The sequence below is a fragment of the Quercus lobata genome, chromosome 7 (genome assembly GCF_001633185.2).
Source record: "Quercus lobata isolate SW786 chromosome 7, ValleyOak3.0 Primary Assembly, whole genome shotgun sequence".
NCBI classification, from domain to species: domain Eukaryota; kingdom Viridiplantae; phylum Streptophyta; class Magnoliopsida; order Fagales; family Fagaceae; genus Quercus; species Quercus lobata.
The window spans coordinates 14,007,727-14,031,988 of record NC_044910.1 but is presented as its reverse complement, the minus strand read 5'-3'; the positions used below and the strand labels follow the sequence as shown (position 1 = coordinate 14,031,988).

The window sequence follows — 24,262 nt, the reverse complement described above, 5'->3', positions numbered from 1 at the left end:
GTTTTTATTTATTTATTTATTTAATTTTTGTAATATTTGGTTTGTATTTTATTAAATGGGGGGTTTTGAGTTTTTTTCTTGTAAGTTTAAGTATGAGTTTATAGTATTTAGGTGCTGAATTAATGGGTTTTGTGTTAGTTACTTGTAATTGGTTTTTGTGTGATTTTAGAATGCATCTGTTAAATTTTGTAAATTTAAGTTCTCTATTGTTGTTTTTGTCAGGTTTGGATGATGATAAAGAGTGGATTTCTTTTGGGAATTCTTTGATTCTAACTGTTCTTGGCAGGAATATTTTTGTTTGTTTTTGTTTTGTGGTAGTGAAGCTTTTGAGCATTATAATAGCTTTTGGGTGTGTGTAATTTTGTTTTCTCTTGGGATTCTTTGATTTTAACAGTTCTTGGTCATGTATATTTTTGTTTGTTTGTTTGTATTTTTTTTTTTTTTTGGTGAAGCTATTGACTTGTTATCTATTTGTTGAAAAAGGGGTGTGTATTTATTTTTTGAGATGTTGAGCATTATGCTATAATAGCTAGTAAGTGTATTGATAAACTCTTTATAAATTAGATTTTTGTTTTGCAAGTTAAATATTCATTATTTGTGATAATTTTGGATTTTTTCTTAAAGGTATACGCTTAACTTGAGTATAGTAAGTAAAATTTATTTAAATATTTAAAAAACACTATACTTGTGATGTTGATGATTGGTTTTGTAGTGGGTTGTTGTATTAGAGCAAGCGGGTGGCTTGTATGGTGTTATAAGGTGGTTTAAATTTATATTGGGAGTGTATTATTTTTTGGAATTGTGAATGAATATTATTGATTTATATGTGATGGATACTATGCAATTGTTTTTAATACTTGTAAGCATTATATACATCATGTTGATTATTGTTTTTGTGGTGAGTTGTTATGTTGGAGTAAGCGGGTAGTGGGTTGTTGTATTAGAGCAAGCGGGTGGCTTGTATGGTGTTATAAGGTGGTTTAAATTTATATTGGGAGTGTATTATTTTTTGGAATTGTGAATGAATATTATTGATTTATATGTGATGGATACTATGCAATTGTTTTTAATACTTGTAAGCATTATATACATCATGTTGATTATTGTTTTTGTGGTGGGTTGTTATGTTGGAGTAAGCGGGTAGCTTGCATGGAGTTATAAGGTGGTTTAAATTTATATTGAGAGTGTTTTTTTTTGAATTGTGAATTAATATTGTTGATTTATATGTGATGAATACTATTTAATTGTTTTTAATACTTGTAAGCATTATATATCGTGATGTTGATTATTGTTTTTGTGGTGAGTTGTTGTGTTGGAGCAAGCGAATGGCTTGCATGGAGTTATAAGGTGGTTTAAATTCATATTATTGAGAGTGTTTTTATAGCTTTTTTTTAATGTGAATTTTATAATTCTTTTTTTTTAATAGAAGTGTTCACTGCTCATAAATATAATCTCCATTTCATACTCACTAAATTATTATAAGGATTATCTCAAAAACATAATTATAAGAATGAATTTCTTTTAAGTGAATTTCTTATTGATCACGAGTCTTGAAAACATGTACACCAACCCTTTGGAGTTTTTCATAATGCTAAATTGACTTTATATAGAAGTTTTAGAAAAAGAGTATGACTCATAAATATTTGCATCATCTTTTATTTTATTTTACTTTTTCTAATATGCTATATGATACATTGTACCTTGCCTATTGTTAGGTTTAAAGAGTGAATCTTTCAACTTTGTCAAGTAAAAAACAAACATATATGTCTTAAGAATTTAGGAATTGGTATTGTCTATACATCACATCTATTAGGTTCAAGCTAAGAATTCTAAATAGTGTGCATTAGGTAGGCGTAGTGGACACACCATTTGTGTAATAATGCCAAAACTTCTATATATATATATATATATATATAATCAAGAATTTATGATTAATAGATGTAAAGTTATATGATCATACGAGTAATGTATAATAGAAGTGTAGTACACCCATATTTAGGTCTTAAAAATCCCATCAAGCCATTTATCTAAATTTGCAACCTTTATTCAATATAAAGTAATCAATCATTTGATTGGATAGAGATTATACACATTCAAAAGACTAATCAAGTGTTCCAAAAATCTTGAATACTCACAAATAAAGAGTTGATTGATCAAAAGTAAATACTAATTAGGAGTGTTTGATGCATATGGTACGCCTAAAATGACAACTAATAAGTCAATAATAGTCTTGATAAGAATTCTAAGTAGTGTGCATTAGGTAGGTGTAGTGGACACACCATTTATGTAATAATGTCAAAACTTCTATAAATATATATATATATATATATATATATAATCAAGGATTTATGATTAATAGATGTAAAGTTATATGATTATAGGAGTAAAGTATAATAGAAGTGTAGTACACCCATATTTAGGTCTTAAAAATCCCATTAAGCCAGTTATCTAAATTTGCAACCTTTATTCAATATAGAGTAATCAATCATTTGATTGGATAGAGACTATACACATTCAAAAGACTAATCAAGTGTTCCGAAAATCTTGAATACTCATAAATAAAGAGTTGATTGATCAAAAGTAAATACTAATTAGGAGTGTTTGATGCATATGATACGCCTAAAATGACAACTAATAAGTCAATAACAATCTTGAAAATTTTCCAATTATTATGATTAGGATAGAGTGGCTAATATTGCTTTGATGGGTTATCTCATTTATCTGTTATACAAAATTACAAATAGTTAAATTAGTTAATTTTAAACAAAAGCAATATTATTGAAATAATTTAAGCAGTAAGAATATTTATGTACATTCAATTAAGCTTTTTTCTAATCTTGTTAATGAGATTTTTGAATAAATCACATTGTTATCATGCATATTATGAAAAGTGAAATTCATATTATAAGGTGGTTTTATATTGTGATGTTGATGATTGATATTGTGGTGGGTTGTTGATATTGGGAGTGTTTGATTGTGCAATGTATATTTGTTTAAGTATTAATATACACAATAGCATTCATGAATGAGAAAGGACTTCATCTAAGTAGCTTATAGACTTAGGTGTTAGAATACATTATGCATGAGTTGTCATTTTTTTGAGATGTTGTTTGCTTAAATACTTATATTGAGCATTATGCTATAACACTAAGCATTATATGCTATTGCTAGTAGTGATGATATAGCTTGTAAGTGTATTGATAAACTCTTTTTAAATTAGACTTTTCTTTTGCAGGTTAAATACTCATTGTTTGTGATAACTTTGGATTTTTTCTTAAAGGTGTATGCTTAGCTTGAGCATAATAAGTAAAATTTGTTTAAATACTTAAAAAACTCTATACTTGTAATGTTGATGATTGGTTATGTGGTGGGTTGTTATGTTGGAGCATACTTATTGTTTGTGATAACTTTGGATTTTTTCTTAAAGGTGTATGCTTAGCTTGAGCATAGTAAGTAAAATTTGTTTAAATACTTAAAAAACTCTATACTTGTAATGTTGATGATTGGTTATGTGGTGGTTATTACGTTGGAGCAAGCAAGTGGCTTGCATGGAGTTATAAGGTGGTTTTAATTCATATTGGGAGTGTTTTTTTTTTTGAATTGTGAATGGATATTATTGATTTATATGTGATTGATATTATTTAATTGTTTTTAATACTTGTTAGCATTATATATGGTGATGTTGATAATTGGTTATGTGGTTGGAGCAAGTGGGAGGCTTGCATGAAGTTATAAGGTGATTTAAATTTTATATTAGAGTGTTTTTTTTTGAATTGTGAATGGATATTGTTGATTTATATGTGATGAATATTATTTAATTGTTTTTAATACTTGTAAGTATTATGTATTGTGATGTTGATAATTGGTTTTGTGGTGGGTTGTTGTGTTGGAGCAAGCGGGTGGCTTGCATGGAGTTATAATGTGGTTTAAATTCATATTAGGAGTTTTTTTTTTTTAAATATATATTGTAAGGACGCAATTTGCAACGAACCGTAACAGTGTTGGGTTCGCACGTAAAAAGGCCCAGACAATATGATTTGTAGAGCGTGGGTGTAAAGAACTAGGTTAACTGTGGTCTCTTCAAAAGATTCACTCTCACGTATATTAAAGGTCTAAAGTTGGTACAACGATCGTTTTCTTTAATGATCAATACAATTCTCTCTCTCTCCTTTTGCTCTCCTCCTTTTTGTCTGTGCTTTTCTCTCTTTTCTTTTTCTGTTCCGATCCCCCCTTCTTGCATGTTCTTCTTTCAGTTTATATACCACCCTTTACCTTCCATCCTCACCGCACACGTGTAGGTTGGGTTCGGAGGATTTCTTTCTGTCCCATCCAGCACCTCCTAGAACTTCCTATGGGCAGCTGTAAGGTTGCCTTTTTACTGTTCAGGTATCACTTCCACATTAATGCGGCCAGAGAGTTGGTTGAGAAGTCATTAATGCAGAGGCAGCTGTGGTTACAGATATTTTGTTTATCTTATCCCTTTTACCCTTGGTCTGTGATCCTATCTGTATTGGTGACATGATTTTGAGGCCCGGCTGCCACAAGGCCGCGCCCTGTTCGTCCTCGGATGCACAGTGCCGAGGAGTATGGCGTCCTCAGTCGAATACAGCACCTCACTCTTGTGATATTGATTACCCCCCCTTCAATAATTACCTTACGACTGGATTTGGCATCCTCGGACGGATACGCATCCTCGGATGGGCCACAGACCCAACAATCCTGACCTTAATGAGCCTATTGATCGAATTGCCCCCCCACATATATATTTTTGGGAATTGTAAATGGATATTGTTGAGTTATATGTGATGGATATTATTTAATTGTTTTCAATAGTTGTAGCATTATATATTGTGATGTTGATAATTGGTTTTGTGGTGGGTTGTTGTGTTGGAGTAAGCAGGTGACTTGTATGGTGTTATAAGGTAGTTTAAATTCATATTGCAATTGACTCGTACTAAATGGTGTGACTACTTTTTTTAATGCATTATTTGAAACTAATTGTATTGTATTGCACTTCGAAAATCTATATTTGCTTTCTACAACTTAAACATTAGGAGTTGTGATTTTAATTCATTGGTGTGGCTACTCTTAATGCGTTGTTGATGTTTTTACTTTACAATTTTAATGTAGTATTGTTTAATATTTCTACAAATTTCTTATTGGTGGCTTTTAGGGGATTTACTTTTGGCATTACTTGAAGACATATGAGGACATCTTCTGTTAGTTCTAATTATATTATGCTACACTTTTTGTATTGTTATAAAACATCTTGTGTTATTGTATGTGTAAACATTTATTGTATGGAAGGAATTTGAATTGGATACTTGTTTTATTTTTTACTTGTGGAATGTATGGATCTTTTTTTATAAATGCGTTGTTGAAATAAATGTGTTATTCAAATGTGAGGTTTTAATAATGTAATGACATGTTATAGGTTAATATCGAAGCCATGAAAAAAATAAAAACAGAAAATAAGTTTTAGCGACAAATTTCTCCGTCACAAATATAGCAACAAAAAATTGTTTTAGTGACAAATATTTCGTCGCTAAATGTAGCAGAATTTTGTAAGAAATGGTTTTAGTGACAAAAATTTTCGTTGTTATATGTGCCCGGATTTTCTTAAAAATAGTTTTTGTGACAAACGTTTTCGTCACTATATGTACCCTAAAATAGTTTTAGTGATGAAATTGTTTGTCACTAGATATGATTTAATAAACTAAAGTGTTTTTGGTGAGGAAATATTTTCATCGTTGAATAGTGTTTTTAGCGAGAAAAACATTTAGTGACAAACATTTTCATCGTTAAAAGTTTTTTTTTTTTTTTTTTAACAAATCGGACTTTTAGTGACGAAATTTTTCATCGCTAGGACTTTCAGCGATGGGGTTTTAGCGATGAAATGAGTTTCGTCGCTAATTAGTAGATTTCGTTGCTAAAGGTTCTTAGAGCATCTGTAGTGGCCTAAGGTAAATGGTATATGTTGAGAAATTTACAATTCAAAGTAAAAAACAAGCCAACATCAAGTCTTGTATCCTAAAAAAAAGTAGAATTGTGCTACAGTACCATCACAAATTTGTGATGGTACTGTAGCACAATTGTAAAAAGAAATAATATTTTTTTATTCAATCCTTTCTCCTCCCACTCTCACTCACGTCTCAATCTTTGTCTCTCTCTCTCTCTCTCTGCTGGCTTTTATTTATGTTTTGAAATACATTATTTTATTGTGTAAATATATTATTTTAAAGTGTTGTATTGTAAAATAAAAGTTGGGATGTTGAGAGTATTGTAAAATGGTATGTGTAAGGACACAATTCTCTGGCGGCCCAATAAGGATGTTGGGCTCGCGTACGAAAGATCCCTCACAATATGATTTGTAGAGAGTGGGCTTGAAAAGCTAGCCGTTGGTCAAGTGGCGTTGTCCGGTCATGGCTTTAGAGGAATCTACGTAGAAAAAGGGAATTGGGTATGAACATTTAAGCCCTAAGGCGTCGTACCCTGTGGGATGGAGCTCCTCGGAGTTGATCCGAGAGCCTGTTGAGGTCTTCTCTCGGTGGCCCAACGACGGACTTTCTTCCATGAAGTCCGGTGTTCCTGAGATGTTTTCCCATGTAGTCTCTCTTTTTTCGGAGGTGGAAAAAAGGGCCTCCTTCCAGATCTACTTACTTCCTTATTTTATACTAGCTTGCATTCATTGCCCTTCGTCCACGTGTAGGGTCAATCTTTACGAACATTGACATTTGTCCCATCAGTCCAATCCCGGAATTGTTGGGGATGGTTTGATAAAGCTGCAGAGTACGGCTCTGTCAGGCGTCAGGCCTTATCTAGAAGGGTAGTATGGATAACTTCCCCAAGATATTCTGGATTTCCTTACTAATTCGTCCCTATTCCAGTTTTGCCCCTTTATTCTGGTGGGATTATGGATCTGCCGAGGACTAAACTGTCCTCGGCTGCTTCCCAAAAATTGTTTTGTGCTCTGCGTTGTAGAGCTTGGGCCACAGCTCTCCTCGGATTGGGCCTTCGGACGCTCTAAGGATAAATGGGTCTGGTCCACGAATTGTTGGGCCCCACAGTATGATATAATTGATAAAGTAGCTTTTTGAGATGGTAAAATAGAATAAGATAGCATTTACAATTGTGGATGCTCTTAGCAACGAAAAACTGGACTTTTAGTGACGAATATTTTTGTTACTGAAAATACATTTTGTTGTAGTGAAATTTGTTCATTTGTGTTTTGGTGTTTTTGTAGCCGTTGAGGTTGAGATAAATGTTGAAATTTTAATTTATTGTGCTAAATTTTTTATTCGGATTTATTCAAGTGTGGATTATTTTAAGTGAGAAAAATAATTTGAAGTTGCTATAATGTTCTCTAGATCAAGAGAACTACTGTAGCAACTTAAAAAAAAAAAAAATGGAAAAGTTTTGCTTTTAAAGAATTTGTTGGAACTGATTTGCTCTCCAAAAAATTACTTTAGCTAATCTATTAGAGATGCTCTAAGCTAGGTTTAAGCCATACCTTAATATTTTAATAAAAAATGAATTTGTATCAAATACTATATATATATATGTATATATATATATATATCTATTTTAGCTAGATCAAAACACAAAAAAGATGGCTGCAACAGTGTAGGCCAAAAAATTTGGCTTCTCTCAGCTACCTATCGTGTACATCTAAAGAATATATTATTTTATTTTGTGTTTACACTTATTGATTGAATATATATATCTATATAATAACTAATAGCTGAAATGTTTGCCTTTTGTTGATCGCGTTTCATTGCACCACATGTTTATATAAATTAACGACACATATGCAATTAAAACACAAAAAGTATAATTTTTCGTTTGGAAAACCGTTTCAGTACTATTTTCCTACTGCTGGTGTACAGTTGCATCATTCCGTTGGGTAGTTATTAATTTAACACCGTTCCTTATAAATTTTCACTTTATATTTTCTTTAGACCCCAAAAAAAAAACAAGAATTCATTCTTCACCCTCTCTCTTTATCAGCAAACTTTTGGGGTTTGAACGCCATGTTCTGTTTTAGTATTTTGATTCAAGTTACTGAGCCAGCAAATGTAGAAAGAGACTTTTGCAAAGAGTGCAAGGGTAGAAAGAGGCTTTTACCCTTTACAATGGGTAGTGTTGGAAAAGGCAATACAAAATTTAGAGTTTTTTTTTTTTTTTGAACAATATTTTCATTTAATTGTTATTATTGTATGCATTTGATAGTTTATGATTTTAAATCATCAAATGTAGATTTTTTTTTTCCAACTTAGGAGATGTGGGTAGTTTTTTTGAGTTGATTATAGAATTTGAGAATTTGGGGATGATGAAATTGTCGGTGTTAAATGATTTGGTCGAATGGGTTGTTGGATTAGGATATGGTGCAGGGGTTGGATCAAATTAATAGAGCCAAAATATTTCATATCGGCACCTAATCCGGTACAGAAACACCTATGTTTTGTGCTGATTTAAAAATTGACCTACACTGGAAAACATATTGGATTTTCGTCGGAAATTTCATACCGGACAAAAACCAGAAAAACAAAAAGGTTTTCAGATATAAAAATCTCTCTCTCCATTCTTTGTAACTTACTGAGTACCGACTAGCTCTTGCTCGCGTTTTCGTTGTAGTTGTCGCCACGCCACACCATGTTCCTTCTCCACCTTCTTCTTTCTTCTTCGGCTCCCACATATTATAAAAAATGTTTCTTTCTTTTGCTTCTTTTTCAATGGGTCTCTTGGTTTCTATTCAATCTTGCTTTTTAGTTTTTTGTGTGATATGTAATCATTAATGCCACTGACAACCCCACCAACGTGAGCTTCATTTCAAAATCAAACTTTTTTTAATAAAAAAAATAAATTTCTCTAATCATTTTGTACTAACCGGGTGGCTGACACATGCAAAAAAGTTTAGAGCCACACTGTTTTCACAATTTTTTGCAACAATTACATCTTGGTAAAATGTGATGGATGAAGTAAAAATAATGGATTTATATGTTATTGATGATTAAATATTCATAGTTTTTTGTATCAAAATTATGATAAAAAAATTATAGAATAATTTGTGATACTAAAACTACTCAACTATAAGTGAATATATTGTAAAATTATGTTATATATATTATACACCATGTCAAAATTATCTTTGCTCATTGTTTTGTTTCTACTAATTCTTTGTCCTTAAAGTATGTGAATTTTTTTTCATAGTTTTTCTTTCTTTTGTATTTCATATTCTAATTTAATTTAATTTTTTGTTTACTTGATCTTTTTCATTTAGTAATTGAATGTTTCATATTGAGATTAGGGATTTTTGAGATTGGAATCCTAATGTGTAATTAAAGAAAAATGAAAAAAAAAAAATTGCTTAGATCTTCTTTTAAAAATTTATGGAAGTTACATTTGCAAAACATTTATATACATTTTAGAAAAAACAATTACTAAAAACTGTGCTCACTTAACGTTGATCACAAAAGAGTTACAATATTGGTTGAATAGATTTTTTTTATGAACGAATAGTACTTAATTTATTATTTAGGTTTTTTTTTAAATAATTTATTATGTAGGTTCAATTACTAAAATTTGTAGTTACCTCTAAATATATTGTACAATTATGATATGATGAATATTGTAAATAAAATAAGATTAAATAATATTTTATACTCAAAATCTTTCCCATGGATTGCACGGTTTTGCAACTACTATATAATATATTTGGATGACATCATGTTTTTCTAAACTTCATTTCTCTTTGTGGTGTATTGGCTGCTTTTTAGTTCAGACTCATCAAAGTTTGGTGAAAATTAAATTATGTGTCATTTTGGTTTAATTTATTTTTTGGCTTCTTAAAAATAAGATTAAAAAAAATTATTATTAGAACAAAGTGGATGTGAAATTAAAAAAACAAAAAAAAGAACAAAGTGGACATATTTAATAGAAAAATTAATACTATATTTTTTGAGATCTTATTTTTATAAGTTTTTCGTGTATTGCACAGTTAGTGACTAGTGTATATATATATATATATATTATTATTTTTTTTTCTTTCTCCTTCTTCCCCACTTCAACCCGTTGCTCCTCTCTCCCCTCATTCGGTCCTCACACTCTTCATTTCTTTCCGTTGCAAGCTTCAATTCCTCCACCCGCCGCCGAACCAAGCCCCTGGCCAGCGCCGATAACGCCGATTGATCTCTTCGTTCTCCGCCCCTATCTCTCTGCTATCTCATTTTTCCTCTATTCTGTCTCTCAATCTTTCTCCGTCTCAAACACCAAGACCCATGATCGCCGATCGTGGTTGGGTTCGGTGCCGAAACGGTTTGTAATAATTTAGGCCCAGCCCATGGCGATTCCTACTTGAGTTTTCTTCCCCAAAACCAAAATTCATTCCTTGTTCCTGTTCAAGTAAGGTCGTAAAATTCATTCCTTCCTTGTTGTTTGTTTGTTTTGGTCGGTCATCGAGCTTCATTCAAACATGGCTTCGAAGCTCGTCAGGCATAGCCATCTCCGAGCCCTAAGCTCCTCCATCTCCATCAACAACCACATTCACTCTCCTCACTTCTCTAACCCTAACCGAGCTCCCCTCAGCTTCAGCTATAGGCTCTTCTCCAATGCCTCCTCTTCTTCTTCCTCTACTGGAGGATTCCAACGGTCTTCCTCTTTGAAAGACCTCGAGCTCGCTAAATTCGCCTCCATTGCTGAAACCTGGTCAGCCTTTTTATTTCCTCTTTTTTTTTTTTTTTTAATCCTCTGTTTGGTTGGTGAGAAAAAAAAAAAAAGAAGAAGAAGAGGAAAATGAAAGAAATTTCAACTTGAAATTTTGAATTAACTTAGCTTCGATGTTATGAATAGGTGGGATTCTGAAGGGCCATTTAAGCCATTGCATGTGATGAATCCTACAAGACTTGCTTTCATTCGCTCCACTCTTTGTCGACATTTCCGGTAAATTTTTCTGCTTTACATTACATGTATTATGTATATAATTTTTTTACTCCACCAAGTTTCTGCTGGAAATATAAATTATTGGCTTTATATTGGGTTTTGTAGTTCATTGGGTACTCTTAGAGGTAGAGGAAGACTTAAAATCTAGGATGCACGGACACAGTATGGTACAATATGGGGACACGGGCAATTTTTGAAAAATTATAACATGATAAAATAGATAGGACACCGTTACTTCATGGCTACGGCACTCCAAATGAAGTGTTGGTGCATCTAGCTTAAAATAACACTAGTCAAAGTGATATAAAAGGAACGTGTTTATTAAGGAGGTTGTAGGAAGTATGATTTTTGATAGAATAGAATGGTGGAGATATATGTAGTCGAGCCTGATTAGTCTGTTGAGGATTTATTGCCGACACTAAAAGTTTTGGGACTAAGGTTTTGTTGTTGTTGTAGTTCATTGGGTATTCCTCGCCTCTCTATTCTCATATTTAGGTAGGCTTAATGGATTAGGTTCATCAAGTACTTCTCTTGCTAGTTGTATGATTGCTTATTAAGCTGCAGTTTAAATTTGGGTATACAATGTGGTTACCTTGCAAATTGTTGTTTAAATGGTGACTGATGTGGGAGTTAAATTTATCTTATAAGTAAGGGGCAGAGGGTTTTAAATATGTAGAGAACATATGCCATTGAGCTTTCGATAATTTACAATTTTAGTTATTGGAAACCTGGAGATACTGCATTAGTTCAATCAGCTCTTATTGTCTTTCTCTCTTCATCATGTCTTTGTTCTTTTCTAGCCCTTTTTCACCCCTTCTTTTTGCAAATCTCTCACCTTCTTTTAATTGGACTAGGGTTTCTGAGAGAGGAATTTAGTTAATTCTTTTTTCTGTTTTAATTTTCCTATTATATCTCTATGTTTTATTCTTAAGTCCTACATTTGGATAAGAATATAGCGACCCTTGTTAGGACTGTATATGACTAGACTAGATAAAGTAAATGACCCTTATTAGGACATTTATAAAAAACCAGACCATAGAATCTGACACTGATAGTTGTCATTTTAGTTTCATCTAGCATGTAAATTGCACTTATCTATGAGTATGCACTTTCACTGCAGCCTATAATAAAAGATTGTCCTTTAGCTTTTTATAAGTATTAAGATATTCATGCTTGGGCTTTCATTGGAAATATGCTGTCCTCCACAGCTCTCTCTTTTATTGTTATGTGTGTATGTAATGGTACAACAACAATTTCACTTCCACCTCCCCCACAAATAAATTCTGATTAGTTTTCCTTGTTTCAGTAAGGATCCTAACAGTGCTAGGCCTTTTGAAGGGCTTAAAATAGTTGATGTTGGTTGTGGCGGTGGAATTCTCTCAGAGGTATTCTTACAATATTTTGAATGCTAACATGTCTATTTTGGTTGCACATCCTTGTTAGCTACCAGTATCATCTCAGAAGAAATTATGGATAAGGCCTATTTAAAATAACCATCTGTCGAGGCCCTAAAATTTTTTTAAGATCTATTCCTATATTTCATAATTAGCCTTTTCCATGCACTCTATACCTAGGCCATCATGTTGTCCTTCAATCATATGCCATCATGTTTCCATGCAACCTTTATCTGGATGTATTCACCACTGCAATCAGAAAGTAGACACAATTGGAATGCAAATGTAATTGTACTAGTTGATGCATATTATGCTGCCTTACATTACTTGCATTTGTATATAGTGGCATTAGATTTCTGCTATATATATATATATATATATATTAAAATTAGATGTAGTCTTCATCTCATATTTACTCTCTTCTCTTGCTTGTTCAGCCATTAGCTCGAATGGGAGCTACTGTAACAGGAGTTGATGCTGTGGAGAAAAATATCAAGATTGCGCGCATTCATGCTGTATGGTCATTCTCTGATGTAAAATGTGATATCTTAGATTGGAATTGGATTTGAAAAGTATCAAATCATTGAATATTAGCGTTTCCTCTCTGGGGATAGCTCTTTAGCATTCTCTTATGTTAGGACTTTGTTCAGATTTGTTTTGGATCTTTTTCCCTTTAAATCTTCCATCCAAATCACCAAATGTTAGCTGACTTTCATGCCCATAGGTGGACATGAATTTGGAAAGCACCAAATCACTCACTGATGCATTGGCATTTCATAATTGATCAGAGAGAGAGAAAGAGAATAGTTCACCTGTTAGAAACTAGTTTCTGGGGGCCTGTGGGAGGTAGTTACGGTAGAGTTAGATATTAAGTATTTAGTTAAATTGTGAATTTTTTAGGAGAGGCTACCTTTTTCATTAGCTGCCAGAGTGGCAAGTTACCAGAGGTTTATTCCAGGACTTTTCTTTTCTGGAAATATTTGTGTACGGTATTTTTTTGACATCGCAATATGCACAAATTCTGAAATTATTTGATAATGTAAACATGGTTTCCAATTTTTGCAACAATCTCTTATAATCCACTGTATTGTTTTGTACTTATGTGGGCCATAGATGACTAGTAAAGATTTTTTTCAATTTTTTTAACCCTTAATTCCCAACTAATTGAGGTCAGCTTGTCATCCCAGATACTAAATCTATATTTTCTTGAAGCTTATGGCCTTTTTTTTTTTTTTTTTTTGGTATTTAAATGGTGTATGAAATTTTTTTAGTGGATTGAGAATATCTTGAATGATTATTCTATAATGTTTGGAAATATCTTTTGGTGCTACCCTCTCTCTCTCTTTGCTTCTTTTTTCTTGTTGTATATTCTTGAATTCTTCTGAGCAGAATATATTATGATAAAGTATTTCTGAATTATTTCCAATAATTTCCTGATTAATTCTTGGATTGCTAATTGCTAACAGAAATAACTTTTGGAGATCTTAACAACTTGGTTAAAATGTATCGTTCATCTATGAGAAAAATCTTAATAAATTGCAATTTGGGTTTTCAAGGATTACATTTGTTTTGTTCTTCTAGATTGTATAGACTTTAACATGGAAATTTGTTAACACGCAGGATTTGGATCCAGTGGCTTCAACTATTGAGTACTGTTGCACAACAGCTGGTATGTGCCAATCTTGTTTACTACCTTTGTAGGACAGGCTTTATGGTAATGTCATTCCCATGGAGCATTCAAATTGCATTGCTTCTCTGTTGTATGCTGTGGCATCTTTTACAATGGATGGTTACATCCCTTTTCAAGTGGGACTAAGTGGCTATGTGACATAGACTAAGTAACCTAATTGACATTGTTTTGTTGTGTCATATTATTGCAATCTGGTATAAAGTTTTTCTGAATTTGATTTTTGGACAGAAAAGCTAGTAGAGGAAGACAGGAAGTTTGATGCTGTGATTGCTCTAGAAGTATGCTCTCTCTTTCTCTCTCTCATTCTTTCATATATATGTACACATGCTTGTTTGTATAAATATTATTATGTGGTTCGTTATTCATACTGATTACAGATACCCTATGTAATTGTCTTACTTATTTTATGTTGGATCTAAAATCAAGTTCGTTTTACCTAGCACATTTGCTTCTTTTTGAAACATTTAAGTGATATTGCATATTATGTATACTTCTACCATATATTTGCCCTGCTATAGTTATGATATGGCCAAATGATTGGTTGTTATCCATTTATTTCTGGTTTTGCATATAATCTTGGACTTCTTCCCTTCATTTACTTATCATGATGAGCATACAAGAGTATTGAAGTTGAAACTTGAAACTCAAAATTCATGAGTTGCTGGGTTCAAGAGATTTTAAAAATACAAAAATGAGATTTTAATATTAGATGGCAAAGTCCTCTCATAAGAAATTTTTTGTTGTTAAGTCTTCTCTCAAGACCTTTTGAAAGACTATTATGCTAGGATTCAAGTTATTAAAGGTGATCAAAGAATAAAGCAAAAGAATACTGTAAACAAATAGCAAGAGGATTTAAGATCTATCTCTTTTTTTCTTTTTTTTTGGAACATGCAATAGGATTTCTGGGATTCAAGAAAATAAGAACGCAAATCTGAAATTTTACCATTTGATGGAAAAGTTTTTGGAAAAAGACTCTTCAAAGATATCCCCATCCCCCCCCCTTGATTGGTAAGTTACTCACACACCTAATGGGTCTTGATCCCAAGGCCTCATCCACCATCTCATTATTATGGGAGGAAGAAGTGCCAGTTAAGCTATAGCTCATTGGCAACTCTTCAAAGACTATATATGCTACATTTGAGATACTCCATGATACTAACCTTAATAGTTGATAGTACTTGATACATATAGCCTTTTAACATTTTACCTTGAAGCTCAATAAACATCAAGCTTGTAACATGATTCAATGCTCCTGCATTATCAAATTGGATCCCTTGAGTTTGGAAGTCCTCCGTAAATACAGGACAGTTAAACATAAATTACGCAAGATAAATTTAGATTTCCGCTAAAGATAATGAGTATCCACCTATGAAATTGAAATTGAAGGTATATTTGTGATGATTAATGGAAAGTTTTAACAAAGGTATAAATATAATGGTGTTCCCAAAACTTTCAGTTTTTCTCAGTACACTTTTCTTCATGCTTCTCTGGAGTGTATTCAAACTGTTTTTAAGTTATGTGTTACCTATTTTTTACCATATGCAATTCGTTTGCAAATGGAATTTTACTTAAGGTAATTGAGCACGTAGCAAATCCTGCTGAATTCTGCAAGTCTCTGGCAGCATTAACTGTTCCTGATGGAGCTACTATAATTTCAACAATTAACCGTTCTATGAGATCATATGCAACTGCCATTGTTGCAGCAGAGTACCTCCTCCATTGGGTATAGTTATTTCCATCATTCTACAGCTTAATATAGCTTCTTGATTATCTATGTAGCACCTCTTGCACTGCTGGATATGCCTTATTTTGAAACTTGGTGACATGCTTTGAAATTTACTTGTGTCTATTTGAGTTCCAACCTTGATCTCTATATATGTTGATTATCTATTTCAGAAATAGGTGTTATCCTTAAATCATACTACAGGATACATGCCATAGTGGTAAACTGGTTCTTTATACTTGGCAACAAGTTTGTTTTCCTTAAACAGTTGAGGTTTTGTTTTTAACAAGTTGGTTCACGTTGATATTTTTAAGTGTATTCTAGATGACAAGAACTCGATACATATGAGCGTAATGTGGATGATTCAATGAAATGTATCTTTTCTTCTAAAGATTTGAATATTTTCATACAAAGCGTTCTCATCTATGGGTCTGCTGAGGTCATCCACTTTTCAGTTTGATCTATATTAAGTTAGAATTGATCCATACTATTAAGGAATGTTACAATGCCCATGGAATTTAGATTGTTCCATTTTCATTGCCTTCACAGGAACAATTAATAGAATTTCAATTAGTCAAATCTGGAGGTGAACTCCACTTGCAAACGGAAAAGTAGATAATTTTTAGCTAGAATTGATAGTCCACTATCAGATTATCATGAATTTCATGTAATTTGGTTTTTCAAAAATAAGGCTAAGAAAACTATGAAGCATGTTTTCCTAATGCTGCAGAAACATTTCACGTAGACTATCTGTAAAAGTTTGAGATGCTTCTTGGGTTACCTTTGAACTGTGGTTACCTTATGAAATTGTTAGTACAGTCAAACGCTTTCAATATACATTGGTTTAATACCTTAGTTAACTGATCAAGTTATTTATATTTTAATTCTGGATTTCGCACCTATTAGCACCATTTTGATGAACTTAATATTTTACAGCTTCCTAAAGGTACACATGAATGGTCAAGTTTTCTCACTCCTGAAGAACTAGTCCTGATCCTTCAACGTGCCAATATAACTGTGAGTAAAATATGTTCATGATGTTTCATGAATATCTGCCTCATGTTTTAGCGTTACTAACCTCTGCACATTTTAGTAAAGCTTGTTTGCTGTCTGGTTGGCTTTTTGCAGGTCAGGGAAATGGCTGGATTTGTTTACAACCCCTTGACTGGAAGATGGTCTCTATCTGATGATATTAGTGTAAATTTCATTGCTTTTGGTACAAAAAACTGCCAATAGATAAGAATATACCATTATAATTTTCCTAGTTTGTTCTCTTCCTTCTTTTTTGGTTTTTTGTTTTGGTTTTGGTGGGGGATTGGATGAAATTTTTGTACTTGTTCATATAAATAATGATGGGTAGATCCAACACATTTATGACAAATATTGATTTTTATATGGGCCATTATTTTATCATGAATAATACTAGAGATAATGCAACTTTTATTATAAGCAGTCGCGGCTCTATCAATTTTTTTCATGGTGTTTGTTGAGTAACTTAAATTTTTAAATAATAATAATAAAAATAAAACTTAAACTTAAATTATTTTTAAAAAATTAATAAAAATAAAACTTGAACTTAAATTTTTTTAAAATTAATAAAAATAAAATATGAATATATTGACATCGCAACAACAACGTGAATACATAAAGTATAAAATTTTTTATTCTACAGTTTTTATATTTTGAAATCATTGTGTAATAGTTTCATTATCAATGTTATCAATTACATTTTTTTTAATATGCATAACCGATCAATCGTTCATCTACTTCTGCTAATCTCCTATTCAATTATCAACATCTTATTTAAATAAATAACAATATAAACAAAATATGTTCCAACCAATTTTTGTATTCTTTAAACCAATCAAGATTAAATAGATGCAATGATCTACTATTTTTATTTTTTTTTGGTTGGGAAATCATGGCTAAAAGGTACACAAGGACCTATTTGTAAATATTCTCTTCTTATTTCATCCTAATCATTAAGATGAAAATATGAGACATTTTCTTATATCCTAAGATCTGAAAGAAGATTATTCAAGTTAATATGAATTCGCTTAGAAGATTAATTTTGCAATACAAGAGATTTTCTTAACCATGACATTTTTTTTTTTTTTTTTTGAGAAAGATTCTTAACCATGACATTAATTATATTCAATAAAGTATTCAGACATTATTTTTAGTGCATATATGTATGTACAAAATGAATTACATAAATTCAACAAATCTATATATATAATAATAGGTAAAGCTAAGAGAAACTCAAATGAGAATTCCAAATTAGAGTTTCAATTTTGTGCCATGTGTCCTAAATATTTATTCTTAAAGAGTTTTATTTTTTAATTTTAGAATCAAACGTGGGACCACGTTATAAATATTCATCCAAACGAGTTATTAAGTATAAAAACCAAAGAGTCTAAAATAAATGAATTGTAAAAAAAAAAAATGCTTCACAATAATAAATAAATAAATAAACATGGACAATTTACATTTTATACCTAAAAATATCCTTACAAAATTTTTTAATGAGTTAACAAAATATAAAAATGACTATCAATAGTATTTAAATTATATATATAAAAATTATATTATACATCTTGTTGCATATTTTTAAGTGTATGTGTATCCATGCATGTGCATGGGGTTACAAACTAGTTTAGTTAAAGACTAAAGCAAGTACTAATAGACTAGATATTTGAAAAATGTGTGTGTGTGTGTGTGTGTTTTTTTATTTTTTTTTATTTTATATAAAAATAAATAGCAATTTTAAAATATGCCTTTTGAAAACACAATTTTAAAAATCACAATTAAACTTTGATAAAATTGCAGTTTGACAATTGAACTATTGACCTAAATTTGCTGTTTCAATGCAAATTACTAAAATTAACCTTCAAGTTCAATAGACCAAAATTTTGAAGAGGTTAAATTTTATTTTGAATGAGTTCAAATTTTTGTTTAGAGTGTTCAAAGTTTGTTTTAGGGTGGTCAATTTTTTTTTTTTTTACTATTCTGGGGTGTTCAACAACTCATTAATTTTTATTTTATTTTTATTTTTTTTTATTTTAGAAGAACTCATATTAATTTAAAATTAATTTTTAAAGGTATTGTGAGTGACCGCAAAATGGGGTGTCTATAGGAATGTAAATTTTTTTTCACCAAAACAAAGCCATCCCTGATTACATAGAGTTTACAAATTGATGCATTACCAATCACTAAAATATATTTTAAATATTCATTTATTATAGTTGAAGTCCACCAAGCATTATCACATAAATTACCGTATTAGTTTTGAAGATTTTAAAGTAGTTAAACCTTTGTTTTATATATAAACTAGTCACCATCCCGTGCGATGCACGAGATAGTTAAACAAAATTTATACACATTCACTTTTATTGGTACACTCATTTGAAAAAACAATTCTAACTAATACCCAAATGTAAGAAACGCATTGACTCACTATTTAAAGTAGCATTCTGAAAAACATGATTGATTATACAAATCTCATTGTTGTCATGCAAAGGATTTATAAACTATTAATTCCAAAAATATGGGCTTATTCTGTCATTAGAATTTACACATATTGTGCAACTAAGCCTTAATTTCTTAGCAACGGTTAAAAATATAAACTGCAAATATATAAATAAAGACCAACCATGAATATATAAATAAAGACCATGACTTGAGGAGGACGCATTAACCTTCAAATTAGAGTAATAATATCACTTTCTCAATCTTTACTCAATTGTAAAAATAATATAGGGAAAATTCAAAACATAGAAAGAAAATAAAAATTACAACAATTAATTCCATTATCTTTCATGCAATACTTTGCAATTGTATGGCATTAAGTCAACTAACTCAACTCAATTTAAGTAGTTGTAATAAAGTTGGCTTCTACCATTCTCTATTCTATAGCAATATGAACATATCAGATTTCTTAAACAATTATCGGTATTGCAGTAAAATGATTTATTATTGACAATAAGATACAATCAAGCTCATCCCTTAAAAATTTATCTCTTGCACTTGTATGATATGGTTTTTTCTATTCAAACTTTAAAATAGATTATGTGTCTTACCTAAATGTTCTCCTTGTGGTGAGGACAAATAAAATGAGACAGGTGCTTCATGACCTTCAAAGCAAAAAATCATTCTTCTAGTTGAATACAAAACTCATCAAGAGGAGTAAGAGAGAGAAATTACTCAATGAAAAACCATGGTGAATGAAAGAAAAGATTTCTGAGCTTCCAAAAATCCACACAAATTTTAGCCATAGGTGCAAAATGCCAAGTTAAGAAATATAAATATTGATCTACAGGTGCAATTTTTTAATAGACAATAGCAATTTCATGGACAATAGAAATTTTTTAATACTTATTGAGAAAAAATATTGTAAGGGCAAGATTTGGAGCCCAAGCCCAAATGTATGGAATCCTGGTCTAATAAGCCCAATACAATGAATTTTGTAGAGTATGGGTCAAAAAACTAGGTCTTAATGAGTTAGGCAACGGCTAGTATATAGTTAAGAGTCAATCAAGCACAAATAAAAGACATCAGTGCCAATGGATGTTTAGTTCGAGGAGCTTAAGATTTAACGTATACTGATCACAATATTAAGGTTGTTTAGTATGCTACAGTATTCTCTCTCATTCTTTTTCTTCACCCCTCCTCATGGGGGCTCTTCCACATTATATAGTTCATTTCTGATCATCTGGACCTTACACTTGTTGATTATCTGGATCCCCACTTGAGTACCCATCCCATCAGACACCCCTTTCAGCCCTCTGTGAGTTGTGGCAGCTAAGGAAGCACTGTTCAGGGGTCCTCTCCACATTAATGCGACCAAAAAAGTAGCTGCAGTGCATTTAATGTAGTAGTGGCAGCTTTTCCTTAGATATTTTGAGTTTTCTTCCCTCTCACATGTTCATGGGGTGCATTCCAATTGCTAGAGTACACACTTGGTCTGCGTTTGTCGTGACTGAGGAGGAGTTCCTCCCTAGACCTTCTTCCCTTCATCCCCCACTGATGAGACTTGTAATGTGGATCATTTAAGTCATCTTCTTCTCCTCGGACTTGTTAGTGTCCTCAGAGAAGGCCCAAGGCCCAATACATTATTTTGGGCCCCAGTCCCTACAAATATAATCAGAGATTTTTCCTATTTTTTTTTTTTTTTTGATAAGTAATGTAATTTTTTACCTAGATTAATGGAATCAGATCACGAACGAAAACACTAGAAACCAATATCATACTTTCTTTTCTGCTTAAAAAAAAAAACAAATAAGCAAATAATTTTTTGGACCAAATAGAAAAACTATAACCTTGATTTGATTTCTCATTTATCAATGATGGTGATTGGAGAATTATTTAATTTGGTCCATAAGAGTGGCTTGAGTAATTGCTAATGGCAAGTGCCAAAGATAGTGAGTAAATCAAATCAAAGAAGGAGAGTATAAACTATTTCACGAAATCAAAGATCTCTTTATATCACATAAATGATTTTTTTTTTTTTAATAAAAAAAATCTATTTATAGCTTAAGAAACACAATATACTAAAATTAAAGAGATAGAAAATTTACTAAGAACAAAATATTATAAATAATTTAAAAGAATTTTGGTTTAAATCTTAAACACTGCAACTCCATAAAATTCACACCAATAATAGTATTTTTATGATTGCACAGTTAGAATTTTGGTTTAATTCTTGAACACTGACTTGGAAATTGATTATATAAGTATTAAGTGCTGAACAATGTGTTAGGACATATGTGTTTCACTTGTTAAGAACATATGTCATTCTTTTATGTAATTGACTAATCTTTTTACAAAACGCACTTTACTTGTATTTTGGTAGATCTAGGATGTGTGTAATACTTCAAGAAACTTTGTTTCAAGATCAAGTGTTAAAACCATGCAAGTCTGTCCAAGATTCAAGCTGAAAAGCGCCTGTCATTAAAGCTCGACAACTAGCCATCTATGAAGGTTTAAAGAGCTGTTTAGCCCCGTGGCTCGATAGCAGCTCGATAGATAGGGTATTTGTCGAGGTTTATGAAAAACAGAATTTCAAATCTGTTTTAACTCCAATCCGTGTTTATGTGTTTGAGCTTTTTTTTTCTTCTAACCCTAAACATATAAAATGATTATTTTAAGGGCCGTCAAAGTGTTCACAAGTTGCACAAGCATTGAGTAAAGTCTGTTCAAGCAAATTGTGACCGGAGACAAAATTTTGCCCTAATTTATCATTCTTGAAGAAGTTTCCGTGTATTTGCACCAAAGGGTTTTGTGACCAAGCATCTTCTTGATCTTCATCGTGTGGATGAACTGAAGAACTTTGTTGCCAACAACCTTCTCTAGTTGGTGATTGAAGTCACGTACTTGGGAGCCATGCATCAAAAGGAGAAATTGTAACTACAGAACAAGTCCAATTGAGTATTGGGGTAAGGGTTCAACTGTAGGTTGGTATAAGATACTAGAATTCCTTTACTTGTAACCGCTTGTTGTGATAATAGTGGAATTTCGGGAGTGGTGACTTTAAAATCACCCGGTGGGGTTTTTGTAATGTAAGTTTTTCCCATTCGTAAACAAATCACTGTGTCAAATTTATTTTCTGCTGCACTTAGATTAATTGGTGATTTGTTTGTGTTACCATGCGCTTTGCATGTTAATTTGATTAATTAATAACTTGGCTAATTAATCAATTAATTTAATCACAAGGGGTCAATACGTTTTTGGCCTATCACAATATACTACTATGTTTGATCTATAAACAAAACTAACCTTATAAAAACTGAACTTTATAAGTTAAAATCTATTTCATTTTTTTTTTCTTTCTTTCCTGAATTTGATGCAAAGTATGATGTCTTAAAATTAATCTAGCAATACAATTTTTTTTTCACAGTTATTGAAGTGGTTTTTTTAAACAATTATTGACCTAACTTACATAACATGTCACTTTCGGAATGAAGATTGCCTAGCATGTGGCCATCCATCTCAGCAACTCTGAGTATGAGTGAGGAATGAACGGATTCATCTGCTCTTTCTGATGTGTCTTTGGTTTTCCCCTTTTGCCACAGAAAGAGTGTGTGGCATCTCCATCTATTTATAATTTTATATGGAGATAGGTGGTCCATGACTCTTTGCAAGGACTAATGGATGCATAGCTAATGTACGTGGGTGGTGGGTGGAGGAACCATCCTCCAACCAACTGCCCCACCCCAGAGGGGTAAGGTTGCTAGGATTTTGAGGTGGGAAGAGAGGAGTTATAACATGAGTTTTTCTCTCTTCTCTTTTGAATCCTTACGTGAGTCTTTTTTGTGTTTTAATCCTAACGTGAGTCTCTTTAATATTTTAGTCTACTTAATTGAATCCAAACACGAGTTTTATATATATAGATTTGTAAGAACCAAGTATAAGACCTATGGGCCTTAGATCACTTTGGGCTCACAATCTATTTGTAGTGGGTTTGAAGATTTCCTACTATGGGTCGTTCTCGGCAGAGAGACTCAAAACAACGCCCTGTGGATATTCACTCCTTAACACTTTTCCCTCAAATTTTCTGAACCCCTTTCTTCTCCCAACTTTCTTCTATTTATAGCCAAGGTTAGTGGGGAGATTATGATTACAGCCACCGTTAGTGCTACTGAAGGTCCAATAATTTCTGATTAAAGTGGAGGTTCGGGTGGGAGGGCGGTGCGGCATTTATGATCTTGGAACTTGGCTCCATCTTGCCCGAGTATGTTCGGCAATTCAGTTTCCTGTGCAAATCACACCTTCCCGGGGACGGGTTATATACATGGCCGAGAACTTTTGTCCGACCACCACTTGGACCCCAATACCTTACACTTGTTTGTTCATCAAGGAAGCTTCAAGAAGGGCTCAGGAGAATTGGACCTTTCTGATGGGCCCGTGCCTAAGGCCGGCATAGGACCGGGCCTAGGGCCTGTATGGGCCTGTGCCCAAGGACGGCATGAGGCTGGGCCCAGGGCCCGTATGGGCCAGGGATCTCGGTGCCGTACAATAGCCCCCCCTTGATTCATACTCGGGCGCCGAGAAGAATCAAGGAGCTGTCTGGGCCTCTTGACCTCGGGAATCTTCTAGCCTGGGACTTCTACTGTCGCTTCTCATTAATATTCATTCTCAAAAGACGCGCCGTTTCGCGGCGCCAGGCGCAGTCGTCATCATTGCCTGACGGTTCGTGAACCGAAGCGGCGTGCGAATCGGTTACGCTTGGCATTCGCTGGGTCGCTCGTACACTGTGCCCATTTATTGCTTGATTAGGCGCTTCTTCTTCCCCCATCTCTTCCTGGTTCTATAAATAGTCCCCCTCTAAACACTATTCTATTTTTCCTTTGCCTCCGATCTTTAGTGCTTACTCTCTGCCGACCACATTTCTGTGCGCTTGCTTGCTCAGTGTTCTTTTCCTCCTTAGAACCCAAAGTAAGTTTTTCTTCCCTTTCCTATTCCTTCAGCTTTATTTCTTTAAGTTCACTTTCGTAGCTTTTAGGCGTTAGATATGGGTTA

The 24,262-nt window shown here is 32.5% G+C and overlaps 1 protein-coding gene across 2 annotated transcripts; it reads left to right on the top strand.

Annotated features, from left to right (window-relative positions):
• Positions 1–10,041: 10,041 nt before the first annotated feature.
• On the top strand, positions 10,042–17,155 carry LOC115953264 (ubiquinone biosynthesis O-methyltransferase, mitochondrial-like). Of its 2 annotated transcripts, XM_031070856.1 has the most exons (9): positions 10,042–10,704; positions 10,849–10,938; positions 12,245–12,323; positions 12,770–12,847; positions 13,953–14,001; positions 14,251–14,300; positions 15,596–15,745; positions 16,682–16,762; positions 16,874–17,155. In XM_031070856.1, exons 1-9 carry the CDS (start codon positions 10,472–10,474, stop codon positions 16,979–16,981), a joined length of 918 nt encoding a protein of 305 aa, XP_030926716.1. In that variant the 5' UTR covers positions 10,042–10,471; the 3' UTR covers positions 16,982–17,155. The 2 variants fall into 2 exon arrangements, with proteins under 2 accessions (XP_030926716.1, XP_030926717.1); XM_031070857.1 differs by lacking the exon at positions 15,596–15,745.
• The last annotated feature ends 7,107 nt before the right edge of the window (positions 17,156–24,262 follow it).

What these genes read in the sequence shown, in the direction of transcription:
- LOC115953264 (XM_031070856.1), top strand. Translation starts at nt 10,472, where the DNA reads ATGGCTTCGAAGCTCGTCAGGCATAGCCATCTCCGAGCCCTAAGCTCC. An exon ending in ACTCTTTGTCGACATTTCCG is followed by an intron (nt 10,939 to 12,244) that starts GTAAATTTTTCT and finishes TCCTTGTTTCAG; the next exon opens with TAAGGATCCTAACAGTGCTA. An exon ending in GCGGTGGAATTCTCTCAGAG is followed by an intron (nt 12,324 to 12,769) that starts GTATTCTTACAA and finishes TTGCTTGTTCAG; the next exon opens with CCATTAGCTCGAATGGGAGC.